The sequence below is a fragment of the Canis aureus genome, chromosome 3, assembly GCF_053574225.1.
Source record: "Canis aureus isolate CA01 chromosome 3, VMU_Caureus_v.1.0, whole genome shotgun sequence".
Taxonomy (NCBI): domain Eukaryota; kingdom Metazoa; phylum Chordata; class Mammalia; order Carnivora; family Canidae; genus Canis; species Canis aureus.
Window position 1 is genome coordinate 80551675 of NC_135613.1, and position 18739 is coordinate 80570413.

An 18739-nucleotide genomic window follows, 5' to 3' on the forward strand; every position below is an offset into this window, starting at 1 on the left:
CCTTTGATACATGTGCATGTATACATGTACACACACACACACACGCATATACACTTTTGCATGTGGTCAAATCGATCAGTCTTGTCCTGTTTTGTGATGGATGTTATGATTAGAAAAGCTTCCTCTATCACTAGATTATACAAATATTTATAAATATTTTTAATATAATAGCTTAGAATAAGAGAGCACTTTGGAATTGTGTAGATGTTGGATCCAACTCCAGCTGTACAATTAACTTACTGTAATAATTAACCATTAACTAGTTGTAACCAACTGTATTTTCCAAAGATGGCTCCAAGGATATCTCCCATACCACAAGCTCTGCTACAACATTGTTACTCTCCAATCAAAAAGTGGAACTTGGCCAGGCTTGTGGCTCACTTATAACCAATAGAATATAGCAGAAGTGATGAGGCATGACTTCCAAAGCTAGCCCTTAAAATGTGAGGCAACCTCCACTTTGTTAGAATACACACTTCTGTTTAAGTCTGGAGGCTCCATGCTGTGAAGGGGCCCAAGAAACATGAAGGGTCCATTTGGAAGTATTCTGACCAACAGCCCCTCCCCTGGTGACATCACAACTTAGAGCAGCAGCAACTGTAAAGCCATATGAGTGAAGACACCTCAGAATGATTTCAGTCTCCAGTTCTTGAAACATATCCAGACTCAGAGTCTTCCCAGTTGAGCTCCCAGACATCATGGAGCAGAGACAAGCTACCCCCACTCTCTACTTTCTGAATTGTGAACATAGTACTACACTGTCAATAAATTGATATTTTTATTCAGGAATAATACCTGGAAAACCATGTGACAGTTGTCAAATTACTAGACTTGTGTCCATATTTGTCAAGTTATCCAGTTAGCATCAGGAAGCCAAGCTGTTCTTCAGGTTTCTCCTCTATGAAATTGTCTTACAGTAGTAGCCACTTCATAGAGAATTGTGAAGATTAAGTGAGATCATATATGAAAAGTACTTAACATGTGTCTAGCACACTCTAAGAGGTCAAACAATAATAATCACAACAGTATTTAAAAGTAAGGTTTTCTGTTTATTACATTTAAATCTCTAATATATGTGAAATTTACTTTGGTCTAATGTGTAAGATTGTATGAATTATTTACCAGTCAATTCCAAGTTAACACTTAGATTATTAACCAGATTACTGTCTTTTAAGAGATATGTGAAGAAAATTCTCATGCATCTTTATGTGCATATATGAAAAAAGAACAGGTGCTTGCTTATCAGAGGATTGACACTTGGGGTGGTAGCATATGGATAAAGAAATTTTCACTTAGGTCTTACTGTGCTCATTTGTTCAAGCTGGAAAATGGGACTAAGAAAGAGAACCCCAAGATGGGGTGAACCAAAAGATCATCTCCCAGGTTAGGGCATGTTTCTCTAGGCGGTAAGGAAGCCTTTCAGTAACCCTATACACCCTGTCACTCTTAGATGCCAAACTGAAATGTCATTTTCTAACCTAACTTCATCTTGACTTCGAGCTCCATTCCCAGTGATGGTGGGGAACAATTGGTCTTCTCAGCATACAATTTTGAGGCGGGAAAGTGGAAGCAAAAGAGGTCAGGGGGAAACTGTTAACATGAACAGTCAGATCTCATGGAAAAGCTCTGGAGCACAAAATACACCACAGACTTAGTCCATCTTGATGGAAGGAGTCGGTCATTTATTGGTTGAGGTCTATGCTTAAGTTGGGAGCTTAGCATCTGGGCAAGGCAGCCCCCACTTGGTGAGGGCGAATCTGCAGAGTAGTAAATAGCTATGAGTTGCCATGGGCCGACACTCAATGCAACTGGGTGGCAGATGTACCGATCAGCTAGGAGGGTTTGGGCAGGGCACCCAAACCAAATGAAAATCATTCACTATGTAAAAAATAATAATAATTTCAGTGATCTGATGCTGAGAATGCCAACAGTTGCTCTCGGACCATTGAGGAAAGATTTTATAACAAGAACCCTCTTCTTGTTCAACAAAGCCAAGCTTTTCCAAACATTGATTCACAAATATTTTTGAAATCTCTTTTGAAATCCAGTGCAAAACAATGATCTTTCTTTCTTTTTTTATCCTCAGACTGATGTTTCCCATCCCCATGATTCAAAGGGTGAGCAAGCCTGTATACAACTAGGAATAAAAATATGTTGTTTCCCTAACTCAAAATATCCATGTTACATTGGCCTTTCCAATCAGCTTGCCCATTTTTAAAAGGTTGTCTTCATGTCTATTTATCCCAACTCTGTAAAATTCCAATTGAGAATTCCTCAGAAAGAATCATAATATCAGACACAGAGCACGCCAAACTACTCAAGTAGAGGGGTGGTTGGTTTATTGTTAAGAATTTTATGTGGACTAATAATGGAAGAAAAAGCTATGGAAATCCAGAACCAAGAACTTTGGTATGCCGCATAAGGAGAGCATGCCAGGGTTATTCTGTATCCAAGGAAGCTTCACCATCTTGGCCACATCCCACCACCAGTTCTACTCCATTTCTCTCTGCCTATTTATTTCACTCAGTGTCTTCTGTTCCCACCACTACTAACTTCTACTCTCTTACATCCTCTGTTTACTCATAACTTCAGTTTATATAGGAAACTTTCTAACTACAACACTACCCATGGCATCTCTGTTCATTCTATTATCTTCAACTACCATGCCGTCTGCTTGATTATTCACGTTTTCCCCTTCATTCTTCCCCCCCCCCGCCCCTTCACTCTTATAAGGAGTGCTGGTCATCCTTGCACAAGGTTTCCATTCCCAATTAAATCACCTAGCTCAATCTGGTACTGGCTGGCCAGGGCCCTGGTAATTCAAGCCAATTTCACCTACATCAAATTATCTCTCAAATCTCAGTTTCCACAGACTGAAAGGTCCTTACAATTTTCCTTGATGCTTCATCCTTACGCCTGTCCGGTTTTCTTTCTGCCTGAGATTCCTCTCCTCCAAGAGCTCTACCAAAAAAATATGGCTCATGTTGCCAACAAATTGGGGAGCCAGAGTCGTTCCTCTTTTATCTCCATAACTCATGGGCAAAAGGAGAGCACCAGGAGGTGTCAGGGCTAATCCAAAGAGAATCTCAACTCCAACCAGAGGAGTGGATATAGATGAGCATAAAGTATGGCCACAGAGTTCTCAGTGCAAGTTTGAGATTATTTTGCCCAATTCTTTGCATTACCATAAAAGAGATAATAAATTAAAAAAAGAGATAATAAATAGCCAGTTTCAAACCCAACTCTATTTGTGGCAACTCTATATCCATCATAAGGAAATCAAAACCACCAGATGTGAGCAACAGGGGTTTGCAAAACTTCAGTCTAGTCTAGTCATCCATGCTCAATAAGACTCAGCTACCGTGCACTCTCTCTCTCTCTCCTGGGACTTTCACCAGCTCGTTGTCTCACTCTCTCTCATTGGTTGGAAGATGAGATTTAAGCACAGGCTTGGGGGGAAGAGATAAAGGGAGGGTGAGTTGAGAAGGACTCCAAATCCAGGAAAGGTGTGGAACTAGACTCCCTCAGGGAGGTTGCAATAGCTAGCATGTTTGCAACAGATGAGCTCTGTCCTTTTTTCAAAACTCAAGAAGTTGATGTCTTCGCAATTGGTCACACATGACAGTTTGGAATAAAAATACATACTCCGTCCTGAGGAGATGAAAGAGAGAGAACACAAGTGTAATAACTCCATTTCTTCCTTTCATATTCCTAGGAATAACATCTCAGAGCTTCACTAACCTTTGGCTAAGCCCAAATGAACTACAAGGTTGAGTCTACTCATGATTGACCCAGAGAATGGATTGTATTTCTCTAGCTGATAAGAGATATCAACCCTTCTTCTACTCACTATTGTCTTAAGGAAAAGTCCACCTTTGCCATCCCCTCTACAGGACCACCCCATCTTTACCCACCCACTCACCCATATGCAGGTTGTTATTTCTCAGCCACTCTCTACCCCACATTACCTTTTTTTGTAAGGAAGTAAAAGTTCTCAACAGCACAGGACTGTTGGTACTTTAGGGTACAGGTCTTCATGATGTCATAGCATAACCCAAGATGATATTTTTTACATTTATAACATGACTTTGCAATCTCTGCCAGACACAGAAAGAGGTGTTTAAAGGATTTAGTCTGAAGAAGATTCTCCAGGCTTGTGGGTTTCTCTATAGGAACTTCTATTGCCTAGTGGTTCCTAATCTTTCTCTGGCTGTTGAGTCTTCTGATAATCATGGGAATGATAATTTTTACAGACATGAATCACTTGTTGTATATGACCTCAAAAGATCAGAGTTCCTATGAAATTTACCTACAGACCTATTATTTAACCTGATGATTTCATCCATTAATGGGGGAAAGGAAGCAAAGAGAGAAATTCAGCTTCTTTACTCCAAAAATTGGACTAAATTAGTCTGGGAGAAGATAAAACTCCTAGGATTGTAGAGTAAGAATGGATTATACCCCTCTCTGAAGACTGAGAGGAGGTTTTCTCCTCAACATGTCACAAACGACCTGTTTACACCAAGGACTGTAGACAGCCATTGTACCTGTCAGATGTTCCTTCAATTCACCTGAGGGAAAAAGAAAGAAAAGTCTTCTTTGTCATAATCTCACATAACCTGCCAAAACCCGAGGAGCCAACTGTGGAAATTTCCCCTTTCTCAGCATCTGCCCATCTCTTAATCAACAACCTCCAGAACTTACCCTTATTTGAGCAGATCAGAAAGACTATGCCCAGCAGAAACACAACAAACATCCTGGAACTTCTGTCATGTACAGTTTTCTGTAGAGCATGCTGGTTGATTTCACCAGTGATCTGTTCTTGGGCTATTCATCCAAATCACATAATCATAAAATTTCAGGGACAGACAGTACCTCCATGTTCCCAGACCTAAACCACCAACTGAAGTCTCACTACCCCTAAGGCATCTTTTCTTTTTAATGATTATTTATTTATTTATTTATTTATTTATTTATTTATTTATTTATGAAAGAGAGAGAGCATGAGCAGTGCGGAGGGGCAGAGGGAGAGGGAGAAGCAGACTCCATGCTGAGCAGGGAGCCTGATGTGGGGCTCAATTCCAGGACCCTGAGATCATGAGTTGAGCCAAAAGCAGATTCTTTTTTTTAATTTATTTTTTATTGGTGTTCAATTTGCCAACATATAGAATAACACCCAGTGCTCATCCCATCAAGTGCCCCCCTTAGTGCCCGTCACCCAACACCCCCCTCCCACCCACCTCCCTTTCTACCACCCCTTGTTCGTTTCCCATAATTAGGAGTCTCTCATGTGCTGTCTCCTTTTCTGGTGTTTCCCACTTATTTTTTCTCCTTTCCCCTTTATTCCCTTTCACTGTTTTTTATATTCCCCAAATGAATGAGACCATATAATGTTTGTCCTTCTCTGATTGACTTATTTCACTCAGCATAATACCCTCCACTTCCATCCATGTTGAAGCAAATAGTGGGTATTTGTCATTTCTAATGGCTGAGTAATATTCCATTGTATACATGGACCACATCTTCCATATCCATTCATCTTTCAATGGACACCGAGGCTCCTTCCACAGTTTGGCTATTGTGGACATTGCTGCTATAAACATCGGGTGCAGGTGTCCAGACGTTTCACTGCATCTGTATCTTTGGGGTAAATCCCCAGCAGTGCAATTGCTGGGTCATAGGGCAGGTCTATTTTTAACTCTTTGAGGAACCTCCACACAGTTTTCTAGAGTGGCTGCACCAATTCACATTCCCACCAATGGTGCAAGAGGGTTCCCCTTTCTCCACATCCTCTCCAACATTTGTTGTTTCCTGCCATGTTAATTTTCCCCATTCTCACTGGTGTGAGGTGGTTTTGATTTGTATTTCCCTGATAGCCAGTGATTTGGAGCATTTTCTCATGCGCTTGTTGGCCATGTCTATGTCTTCCTCTGTGAGATTTCTGTTCATGTCTTTTGCCCATTTCATGATTGGATTGTTTGTTTCTTTGCTATTGAGTTTAAAAAGTTCTTTATAGATCTTGGATGCTAGCCCTTTATCTGATATGTCATTTGCAAATATCTCCTCTCATTCTGTAGGTTTTCTTTGAGTTTTGTTGACTGTTTCTTTTGCTATGCAAAAGCTTCTTATCTTGATGAAATCCCAATAGTTCATTTTTGCTTTTGTTTCTCTTGCCTTCATGGATGTATCTTGCAAGAAGTTACTGTGGCCAAGTTCAAAAAGGGTGTTGCCTGTGTTCTCCTCTAGGATTTTGATGGAAACTTGTCTCACATTTAGATCTTTCATCCATTTTGAGTTTATCTTTGTGTATGGTGTAAGAAAATGATCTAGTTTCATTCTTCTGCATGTGGATGTCCAATTTTCCCTGCACCATTTATTGAAGAGACTGTCTTTTTTCCAGTGGATAGTCTTTCCTCCTTTGTCGAATATAAGTTGACCATAAGGTTGAGGGTCCACTCCTGGATTCTCTATTCTGTTCCATTGATCTATGTGTCTGTTTTTGTGACAATACCACACTGTCTTGATGACCACAGCTTTGTTGTACAACCTGAAATTTGGCGTTGTGATGCCCCCAGCTATGGTTTTCTTTTTTAATATTCCCCTGGCTTTTTTAATATTCCCCTGGCTTTTCTGATTCCACACAAATCTTATGATAATTTGTTCCAACTCTGAAGAAAGTTCATGGTATTTTGATAGGGATTGCAGTAAATGTGTAAATTGCCCTGGGTAACATTGACATTTTCACAATATTAATTCTGCCAATCCATGAGCATGGAATATTTTTCCATCTCTTTGTGTCTTCCTCAATTTCTTTCAGGAGTGTTCTGTAGTTTTTAGGGTATAGGTCCTTTACCTCTTTGGTTAGGTTTGTTCCTAGGTATCTTGGGCTTTTGGGTGCAATTATAAATGGGATTGATTCCTTAATTTCTCTTTCTTCAGTCTCATTGTTAGTGTATAGAAATGCTACTGACTTCTGGGCATTGATTTGTATCCTGCCACAGTGCCAAATTGCCAAAAGCAGATTCTTAGCCAACTGAGCCACCTAGGTGCCCCCTACCCCTGTCCATCTACTTAAAAATTCTCCTCAATGATAAGATCAATGACACATATTATATAATCTATAATGTAATGCAGAATTATTTAGAATATATAATATATAACATAATTATATTTTGTTATGTATTATTGTATTATGTCATGTTATTTTATATTATATATAACATAATCTATATTATAATCTCTAATATAATATATACTATAATCTAATATACAATATACACATATAGCTTAATCGTCCTATTATACAAAGAAATCAATTTCTAAAATTGATTAGAAAAATATTAACAATTCAAGAGGGAAGGTAGGTGGTTAATGATAACATTAGTCCACAGAAAAAGGAACACAAATGGTTCTTAGGCATATAAAATGTGCTGAGCCTTACATATACTTTGAGAAATGTGAACTGAAACTAAACTCACATAGTATATTGGAATCTAATAACACCCCTAAATTGGAGAGGTTGGAGTAAAGCTGTTCTCTCCTTACTCTTGGACTGTAAGTGAACACATCAGTAAGGAGGAAAGCTAGACAGGGGCTATCAGAATTATGAAGATCTAGTGATCTTACCCAACTCATTTTGTGGAATTAGCTGTGCACATCGGTGAAAAGATGACTATACATAGTTCTTTACAGCTTGATAACTGCAAGATTGAAAACAACTTCTACTGATCTCATGTACATGTGAAATCTTAAAAAAAAAAGTCAAACTCATAGACACAGAAAGTAGAAGGGTGGTTACCAGGGGCTCAGGGTGGAAGAAATAGGAAAGTTGGTGTAAGGGTACAAGCTTTTGGGTATGAGATGACGTTCTAGGGGATCTAATGGTGTACAGCATAGTGATGGTAGTTAACAATACTGTGCTGTAAACTTGCAGGTTGCTAAGAGAGTAGATCTCAAGCATTCTCACCACATACACACGCACACATGTGCATACATGGGCGCTCACACACAATGGTAATTATGTGGGGTGATGGGTGTGCTAATTAACCTGATTACAGTGATCATTTTACAATGTATATGAGTATCTAATTATCACATTGTACATTTTTAATATATATAATTTTGCTGCACAGAACAAACAATGAAGCTGGGGGACAAAAACAGAGAAAGTCTGTGGACCAATTGGGAATAACTAAATAAACTATGATATATCCGCACAATGGAATATTATGCAGGTAGAAAAAAAAAGAATGAAGCAGGTTTTTTTGAAGTGAATTTTAGTAACACATCAAATATACCTTTTAGGCTAAATATACCTATTCAGTTGAAGCTGAATTGAACCCACGATTTAGGAAATGAAGATAAGGCTGAAATTTTATAAAAACTAATCATGAGGCTGTTGCATAAATATAGAGATGGATTTGAAAAGCTTGCTATTATAGTTAAGGTACAGTACTTTTTCAACACCATCAGCTTTCAGATTGCTCCTCTGGCCACTATCCTGTACATTTGCAATACTGAATACCAGCCAATTTTTAACTGAATAGAGTAAAGGAATAAAAAAACTTTAAGCCAGCTCTGCCAGTCATAGATACAATGAATACCATATTACTATCTGGATTTGAGGAACTTTTTTCCCTTTTAGTAATAATTAACTAGAAAAACAATGATCTCCTCTTCAACTCTTGGTCAGGAGTGGTGACCCAATCTCATTGAAGTCATCCCATAAAATGAAACTCTGCATCCTGCTTCATCATCCGGGTTAAGAAATAGAACTTTGCCAGTTTCCTTGAAGCCTGTCCCAGTTTCCTTCATGTCTAAACCATCCACTATTCTGCATTTCGTAGGAATTCACTTCTTTCTGTTTCTTCCTGATTTTATCACTCAAATATGTATCCTTGGAAACTACAGTTTAATTTCACCCAGTTTTGTAAAAATTTAATATGCTGTGAAAACTCTTAAATTACAGATACTTCAAATTTACCTATTGAAAAATCAACAGAGCTTCAATAGGTCATATTTTGATGATCACAAACTCATGGTTTAGTTAGACCTGTTCTTATGTTTGCATATTTCCCAGAATTCATAATCGGGTCAATAGGTCTGATTAGAGGGATCCCTGGGTGGTGCGACGGTTTGACGCCTGCCTTTGGCCCAGGGCGGGATCCTGGAGACCCAGGATCGAATCCCACATCGGGGTCCAGGTGCATGGAGCCTGCTTCTCCCTCTGCCTATGTCTCTGCCTCTCTCTCTCTCTCTCTGTGACTATCATAAATAAATAAAAAAATAAAAAAAATAGGTCTGATTAGACTCAGATTCAATCCCTTTGGAAAGACAATGGGTGATGTTTTGTTGTTTAATCAAGGGGCACAATATGTCTAGGTTGCTCTCTCTCTGGGATGTTAGCAGCCATTTATGCTTATTATTTAGAGCCATAATTCATCAGGTTTTCAAAATGGTGATATTTATTTTTTCAAGTTTTTGTTTAAATTCCAGTTGGTTAACATACAGTGTAATATCAGTTTCAGGTATAGAATTTAGTGATTCAACACTTACATACATCACTTAGTGTCCATCACAAGAGCCTTCCCCTCTGGTAGCTATCAGTTTGTTCTGTATAGTAAAGAGTCTGTTTCTTGGTTTCCTTCTCTTCCCCGCCACCCCCCACCCCGTTCCCACCATGTTCATTTATTTTTATTTTTATTTATTTATTTTGCAAATACACGAGGGTTATTTACAAGCTCGAGCTTGGGTCCAAGTATACCGGACACAGCGGAGCAGGGACTTGGACCCCGAGGTTGGTTTCAGCTTAGTTTTAAGTGCTGGTCTCGGGGACCTCCAGAAGGGGTGGAACAATTCCTCAAGTTCTGTTTACATTCTGATGTGGGGCCTTCAAGGGCATTGAGCTCTGTTCTTATTCTAATAGGGGCTTCCAGCCACTGGCTTGGGCTCTGTTCTCATTCTAATAGGGGCTTCCAGCCCTTGGCTTGGACTCTGTTTTTATTCTAATATGGGGCTTTCTAGGACGTTAAGCTGTAAACTGTTTTTTTCCTGTAACTGAAGTAACAGGGGCCTGGGATGGCTGTACTTGTGCTAACGCTGAACTTAAAGTGGAATGGCCTTAATTTTCTCGCCTCCACATTTCCCCCTCTCAGAGGACCCTAAGGAAGGACCCAATCATGGGTCCAGATTGCTTTCAGAGTGAGCCAGGGGGAATGATTCAACCAGGATTCTAACCCACCTTGTTGCTGTTCTCGCTCCCATTTATGTTCATTTGTTTTGTTTCTTAAATTCCACATATGAGTGAAATCATGTGGTATTTGTCGTTCTCTGACTAACTTATTTTACTTAGCGTAACATTCTTAATCTCTATGCATGTCATTGCAAATGGCAAGATTTTATTCTTTTTTATGGGTGCTGTTCACCAGTCGATGGACACCTGGGCTCTTTCCATAATTTGGCACTGGGGTGCATATATCCCTGCAATTAGTATTTTTGTATCCTTTGGGTAAATACCTAGTAATTGTGGGATCATTTTTTATTATTTACCTTAATTTTTTTTTAATTTTTATTTATTTATGATAGTCACACAGGGAGAGAGAGAGAGAGAGGCAGAGACATAGGCAGAGGGAGAAGCAGGCTCCATGCACCGGCAGCCCGACGTGGGATTCGATCCCGGGTCTCCAGGATCACGCCCTGGGCCAAAGGCAGGCGCCAAACCACTGCGCCACCCAGGGATCCCTCATTTTTTATTATTTAAAGATTGTTTTAATATTTAGTATCTTTAACATTTTTAGGAATCTCCATATGCTTTATCTGAAGTGTTTTCCCCCCATGGATTCTTTAGAAATGGCAATAATAATCTTTTTTTGTTTACTTAAAAATTGTAACATTTAAAATAAATAAATAAAAATTATAACATTTTAAAATCTATGAATCTCTTCATTTCTTTCAAATTTTAAAATTTCTACCTTTTTCACTTTCTGTTTCTCTTGGGTCAGTATTTCACCATTAATGCTTATGTTCTTCAACTTTCATTAGTAGAGATGGTGCACCATGGGCCCTGAGCATCTCAGTGTCTTCTCGTTGGGTATGCCAAGATGCAGGGCCTCAACCGCTCTTTTTCCCAGGGCATAGCTCAGAGTTGTGTTCACAGAGGAAAATGTTGAAGAATGAGGTAACATCTCCCCAGGACAAAGAGTAGGCTTGCTTCCACTTAGTATATAAGCAATCAATTCCTTAAACTCAGTGTTCCCCAGATGTGACACAAACCCACAGCGAGTAACATCTACCTGGGCCTCAGCTGTACTGACCTGTCAGACTCAGGGCACCTGAGCAATATGGTGCTCTGGCTTCTGCTTTCACCAAGGGAAGTCCTTTGTTTCTGACCTAGGAGTTTTGTTTCTTCTACCAGCATCTATATAATAAGAATAGTTTTACAGCCAGCTTGTTAGGTTTCAAGTAGGATAAAATCCCAGACCCTTCACTCTTCTTGACAGTTGAGAGATGAGGATGAGACAGTGACAGAGACAGGGCCTTCTGGAGGATGACAGACAAGGGGTCCCACGGGATTGGGTGAAGAGTGAGAGATGATATCTCTCTGGTAGCAGGTTCTTGCATTCTTAGCTGTTTGCATTACTTTTCTATTGTTGCACAGCAAATTACCATTCACACAGCAGCTCAAAACAACACGGATTTATGATCTCACAGTTTCTATAGGTCAGAAGTGTGGGCACAGTGTGACTGGATTCTCTGCTCAGGGTCTCACCAGCTTAAAATCAAGGTGTGGGGTTTTCATCTGAAGTCAACAGCCAGTAAAGAGCTCAATCTGTCAGCCACTATGTGAGTGAGCTTGGAAGTAGATCCCCCCCAAGTCAAGCCACAGGATGACTACAGCCTGGCCAACACCTTCATTATGTCTGTGAAAGACTCTGAAGCAAAGGACTCAGCTAAGTCACACCGATTCCTAACCAAAAACTTTGAAACGATACATTTTGTTGCTCTAAGCCACTAAGGTTTGGGAAATTGGCTCTGCGGCAATACGTTAACAAATAGATCAGCATGTGCAGAGACAAAAGGAGAGAGCCCCAGAGTCTGGGAGTTACGTAGGACTGAGGGAAGCAGTACCAGCAGTGAGACAAGGTACCAGAGAGGGAAAAGCCTTGCACTGCTCCAGCCATCCCTGCAGACCCGCTTCTCTTCCTGCCTGTGTGCTCCACCCTCCTGACCAGAGCATAGCAATGTCCTTGCAGCTGTGGTAACCCCCTAAGTGTGTATGTGGGGGTGGGGGGGATGTTAAACAACCTGGTATTTTTCCCAAAGCAGGGAATAAAAGCACTTGGATTCAAATTGCAGGATTTGAGGAACACTTGCAGTGGGGCCCAGAGAACACAGCTATGTCGGAAGCTTTGCAGTCATATGTTGCCCACACTCCACCTTTGAGCCCCATGACACTAATGACCTCTCTGAGCTACAGGCACCATGACTGAGGATGATCAGTTGGAGCTTCTGGCAGCAAAAAAGCAACATCCACCTGGAGATACTCCTTGGAGATTTGGACTTGTCACATTGACAGGGCTCTAGCCCTTTTGAAAAGCAGCTATTGACCTGCTAGAGTGGCCGTGAAAACTGAAGCCTGATCCAAGGGAGTCTTGTCATGTATTTTCTGGCCTGATATTCACATTTGGGAGTGAGTCAACTCAGACTCAATAACTCAGTAGGTGGACAGGGCTCCTGAAAGCCTCACTAATCAAATGAAATGGTATATTCATGAGACACGTGAGCTACTTTCTCCTCAACTGTGGCTTACCTTTGTAGTTTCTTAGTAGTGATTTTTTAAAAATCAGAGGACTTAAATTTTGATGAAGTTAAATTTATAATTTTTTCTTTCTAGAATTGTGCTTCCATGTTCTATTAGAGCAATCTTTGCCCACCTGAATGTTGTGAATATTTCCTCCTTAAGTTTTCTTCTACAAGATTTGTCACTTTAGTTTGTACCTATCAGTATAGGATCCATTTAAGTTAGTATTTCTGTATGGTGTAAAGGAAAAGTTACATCTTTTGCCATATGGATATCCAGTTGTTCCAGCACACTTTGTTGGAAAGACTACTGATTTAATAATTCACAATTAAGTGGATTTTAATCACTCTTTATCAAATTTTTTATCACTCTTTATCAAATTTTAAAAGTTCTCTTCTACAGTTATTTGATGACAATTTTATTATAAATTAATTTTCAACCTTATTGTCATAGTTTTGTTTTTCTTCTTCTATGAATGTAGACAGTTAAATTGATTCCTCATTTTTAAAAATTTTATTTATTTAAGAGAGCAAGAGAGAGAGAGCATGTGAGCATGAGTTGGTGGGAGCAGTGGAGGGAGAGGCAGAGGAAGGAGAAACAGACTCCCCACTGAGCAGGGAGCCTGACACAGGGCTTGATCCTAGGACTCCCAGGATCATGATCTGAGCCCAAGGCAGAGGCTTATGGACCGAGTCACCCAGGTGCCCCAAATTGATTCCCTCTTCTAGCGTTAAACAACCCTTGCATTCCTGATGTAAATCTACCTGGTCGATATAGATACCTTTTTGTATACTATTGAATTAAGTTTGGTAATGTTTGTTTTTGGAATTTTGCATCAGAGTTTGAAAAATTGGACTCAAAAAATTTTATAATGTCATGTTAAGGCTATACTTGACTCATAAAACAAGTTAGGGAGTGCTTGCTGATATGTTCTTCTCTGAAAGTAGTTGCATGAGGCTTTTTTCCTTTGGTGTTTGAGAAAAGTCAGCTGAGGCTACAATTTTCTTGGCAATAGAGTTATAATTGTGAATCTAATTTCATTATTAGTAGTATTTCTTCTTTTGACGGTTTTCACATGTTAAATTTTCCCAAAAATTCTGCGCTTTGTGAAATTGTTAACATTTATCAGTACAGAGAGCTTGTTATACCATCCTTTTCTTTTCTTTTAAATGTCTGTTGGGAAGGTAGTAGTAGACCTCTTTATTCCTGTTATTCCTTTTTTACTTTTTTGCATTTGTCTTTATAAAATGTTGTTTTTAAAATTTGTTATTCCTTTATTTTTGTTGAAGCAGAGTTGAGAAACAAATGTTACACTAGTTTTAGGTGTGTGACATAGTGATTTGATGGGTCTGTACATAATGCTATGCTCACCACAAGTGCAGGAGCTACCACCTGTCGCATAAGCTGCTGGTACGATACCTGTGCACTTAATCTCCATGATTTATATTCATTCTATGACTGGAAGCCTATACCTCCCATTTCTCTTCTCCTATTTTGCCCACCCCTTTCTTGTCTCCCCCTATTCCTTGTATGTTTAAGTTTTGTGTTCTCTCCATTTTTCTTTGTGAAAGTTTGATTTTCAACGAAACACATTTAGGATTTGTTGATTTTATCCTTTGATTATTTATATCTGCTTTTATCTTTATTTCTTTTCTTACATTTTTGCTGGGTTTGATATGCTCTCCTTTGTCAGCTGCTTGAGGTAGATATATAGATAATTAACATTCTGTATTATTCTTTTTTTAAAAAAAGATTTTATGTAATCATGAGAGACATAGAGAGAGGCAGAGACATAGGCAGAGGGAGAAGCTCCCTGCAGTAGCCTGATGCGGGACTCCATCCCAGGACCCCAGGATCACAACCTGAGCCAAAGGTATATGCTCAACCACTGAGCCACCCAGGCATACTGTTCTGCATGATTCTTTACTGTTATATCCATTTTAAGATTATAAACTTTCCTTTTAGCCCTGTTTTAGCTATTTCTCACAATTTTAATGTCACATGTTCATAAGCATTCACTTCAAATTATTTCTAACTTCCATGACAATTTCAGTATTCAGTCCCAGTCCATCAGTGTTTTAAAGATTATTTTTGTTCCAAACAGTAGGGACATTTTCTAGTTGTATTTTTATAATTGATGCATGCCTTAATTCCACAGTAGTCAATTATATACCCTGAATTATTTCTATCTTTTGGAATTTTTACATCTTAATTTATTGTCCAATTTTGGTAAATATTCCATGTGCACTTAAAAAGAATACTTACTCTGCCTTTGTTAGAGGCACTAGTCCATATATGTCAACTAGCTCAGGTTTTACTATCAGATTACCTATAGTCTTACTGATTTTTTGTATGTTTGTTCTATCAGCTACTGCAAAAGGTATAATAAAATCTTCCCTGATGAGATACTTATAATGAGATGAGAAATAATGTCTAATTCCCTTATTAGTATTGCCATTCTCTTGTTTTCTATATTCTGGTGCCATGTTATTAGGTGCCGAAACACTTTTTAAAAAATATTTTATGTATTTAATCATGAGAGACACACAGAGAGGCAGAGACACAGGTAGAGGGAGAAGCAGGCTGCATGCAGGGAGCCCGATGTGGGACTCGATCCCGGGACTCTGAGATCACAACCCAAGCCAAAGGCAGATGCTTAACTGCTGAGCCACCCAGGTGTCCCAGGCTCACAAACACTTTGAATTATGATACATTCCTGGTAGATTAACCCTTTTATCATTATAAAAAGTCTCCTTTGCTCTCCAGTAGGTCTTGCCTAAAAGTGTACTTTTCTGATATTTGTATAATTATGCCAGCTTTCTTTTTTCAAGTTAGGGTTTTCATAACTTGTTTATTCTCTACACTCAATCCTCCTCAATCTTCTTGGTTTTTTTTCTTTCTTTTTAAGATTTGATTTATTCATGAGAGAGAGAGGCAGAGACATTTAATTCAGTTACTGTTACATAGAAGATTATATTTAACACATACCTTTTTTTTACACATAGCTTTTTTTTTTCTTTTCTTTTCTTTTTCTATTTGAACTGTCTTAGGTTCTTTTAAAATTGTTTCCTGGACTTCTTTTGGATTTCTCAAAACTATTATTTCATTTTCATTGCACTTATTTATTAGCTATACTTTTTATTTAAACTCTTCTCTAAATTGTTACCTTGATATTAATTTTTATATCTTTACCTTGTTACAGAAAATTGCTAACTACTACATTTCCCCCTTTTCCAGTAATTCTAGGATCTAGTACACATTCATTTAAGCCTACCTGGCTTCTGTTTTATTGTTGTAATTATTTAAATGCACACAGTCAAAGAATAATCAGTGAGCTTAGAAGATCTATCAAGAGTAACTTCCAAAACTGAAATGCAAAAAGAAAAAAAAAAAAAAAAGTAAAAGAAAAGATAGAACAGAATAATCCAGACTGTGGGATGATTAGAAAAGGTGTAGTAACATGCATACTGCAAATTGCAGAGGAAAAGAAAGACGAAGCAAAGGAAGAAATATTACAAGTAATGACAGAATTTTTCAAAACTAATTACAGACACCAAACCACAAATCCAGGAAGATTAGAGAATACCCAGCAGGATTAGAAAGATAATAATAATAGGTGTTCCATGAACCACAACTCCCAGCCCTCCTTCCCGCCACCCATGAGATGCTCAAGGAGAAGCGCAAGGTGGCTGTACCGCGGGCACCCCAGAGCTCGGCTCCCGTGGCAACCACCGTGATCAACATCAGCAGCGAGATGCCCAACCCCATCATCTGGTCCCTGTTCAACACAATCTTCCTGAACTTGTGCTGCTGGGGCTGTGGCATTCACTTACTCCATGAGGATTGGGAGCTGGAAGATGGTGGGTAACATGATGGGGACCCAGGCCTCTGCCTGCAGGGCCAAGTGCATAAAATCCGTAATGTATGTGCCTTACCACAAAGCACCGAGATATGTGAGGCAAAACTGATAGAATTGCAAGGAGCAAGGGATGAATCCACATTATATTGTAGCCAAAATCTGGAATCAATTCAAATGTCCATCAAAAGCAAATGGATAAACAAACTGTGGTATGTCCATAGAATAAATAACACCAGGCCATATAAAGGGATGAACTATTGACTCAACAATGTGGATAAATCATACAAAGAATATGGTGATTGAAAGAAGCCAAATTGTTGTATGATCTTATTTTGTAAAATTCTAAGAAATGCAAACTGATCTAAAACTACCAGAAAGCAGTTTAGTGGTTGCCTATAGATGCCAGGAGGTGAGGTGGGGATGGGAGAGAGGTATTTCAGAAGAAATGATAAAAGGTTACATGGAAACTTCTAGATCTGATGAATATGTTAACTGTCTTGATTTTGATGATGGTTTCACAGGCATGAACATGCCAAATATTATCAAACTGCACACTTTAAATAAGTGCAGGTTTTTTGGACATCAGTTACCTCATAATAAAGCTATTATAAAGACAAATATTTCAAAATAAAATGTAACATATTTTATTTTTTTAAAAAAGACTTTTATTTATGCATGAGAGACAGAGAGAGATGCAGAGAGAGAGAGAGAGAGAGAGAGGCGGAGACACAGGCAGAGGGAGAAGCAGGCTCCATGCAGGGAGCCTGACGTGGCACTCAATCCTGGGTCTCCAGGATCAGGCCCTGGGCTGAAGGCGGCGCTAAACCGCTGAGCCACCCGGGGCTGCCCAATGTAACATATTTTAAAATCATCATTGAGGGGCACCTGGTTGGCTCAGTTGATTAAGCATCGGCTTAAGGTGGTGGTCCCGGGGTTCCTGGGATTGAGCCCTATATCAGGCTCACTGTTCGTCAGGGAGCCTGCTTATCCTTCTCTCTCTGCCCCTCTCCCAGCTCATGCTTTGGCTCTCACTCTCTCTCTCAAATAAATAAATAAAACCTTTAAAAAACTTTTAAAAAAGGGTAGCCCCAGTGGCGCAGTGGTTTAGCGCCGCCTGCGGCCTGGGGTGTGATCCTGGAGACCCGGGATCGAGTCCCACATCGATCCCTGCGTGGAGCCCGCTTCTCCCTCTGCCTGTGACTCTGCCTCTCTCTCTCTGAATAAATAAAATCTTAAAAAAAAAAAAAAAAAAAAAAAACTTTTAAAAAATAAAATAAAATCATCATTGAGGGACAGATGGAATTCTATAGTCCAGATATGTTACAAAGAAGGTAATGATATCACCTATGAAGTATTTCAGCCTAGGATGTATAATCTAAAACTAATCATGAGGAATCATCAAACGAACTCCAAATGAGGAAAGTTCCACATAAAAGGAGAGAGGACTGGATAATATATATGTAAATGTATATAACTGCTATGGAAGATAAAGAAAGCCTGAAGAAACTAGATGTGATGCCTGACCCTAGGCAGATTTCTATACCCAAGGGGGGAAATGAAATTATTGAGTCAAAAGACTCATTAGAATACGAATGGTCAAGTAGATGAATGTATTGTATCAGTGTTAAATTTACCAAAGTTGATACCTGTTACTGTGGTTGTGTGAGACAATTATTCTATTCTTAGAAAATAAATACTAAAAAAGTTTTCAGTGCTCGAAAGCCAACTTTTGAGCAGGTAACTTACCCAAAATGGTTCAGAAGTGGGGCTAAACAGGGCAGTAAATGAAAAAGAGCATACAGTACCTGGAGACGCAAATAGGATTAAATGTTAACACTAGGCGAACGTGGGGAAAGGAGAAATGGTGTTCTTTGTATTGTTTATATTTTCTGCAACTTTTTTCTGTAAGTTTAAATAATTTCCAAATTAAAAAAAAATTAACTACAATAGAAGAAAGTGCTTTGTCCTTCCACAAATGAACCTATCTTCAACTCTCCTACAACATTTTAGATTTGATTTATACCAGAAATATATAAAATGTAGAAGAGTGGAGCATGGGACTCTTGATCTTGGTGCTGTGA

The 18739-nt window shown here is 39.0% G+C and overlaps 1 protein-coding gene across 1 annotated transcript; it reads right to left on the minus strand.

The window, feature by feature from the left end:
• Positions 1-3225: 3225 nt before the first annotated feature.
• On the minus strand, positions 3226-4848 carry LOC144311485 (prostate and testis expressed protein 2-like). The gene is made up of 4 exons (XM_077894076.1): positions 4705-4848; positions 4548-4571; positions 3969-4097; positions 3226-3651 (listed from the first exon to the last, which is right to left on the minus strand). The coding sequence occupies exons 1-4, from the start codon at positions 4754-4756 to the stop codon at positions 3515-3517; spliced, it is 342 nt and encodes a 113-aa protein (XP_077750202.1). The 5' UTR covers positions 4757-4848; the 3' UTR covers positions 3226-3514.
• Between the last annotated feature and the right edge of the window lie 13891 nt (positions 4849-18739).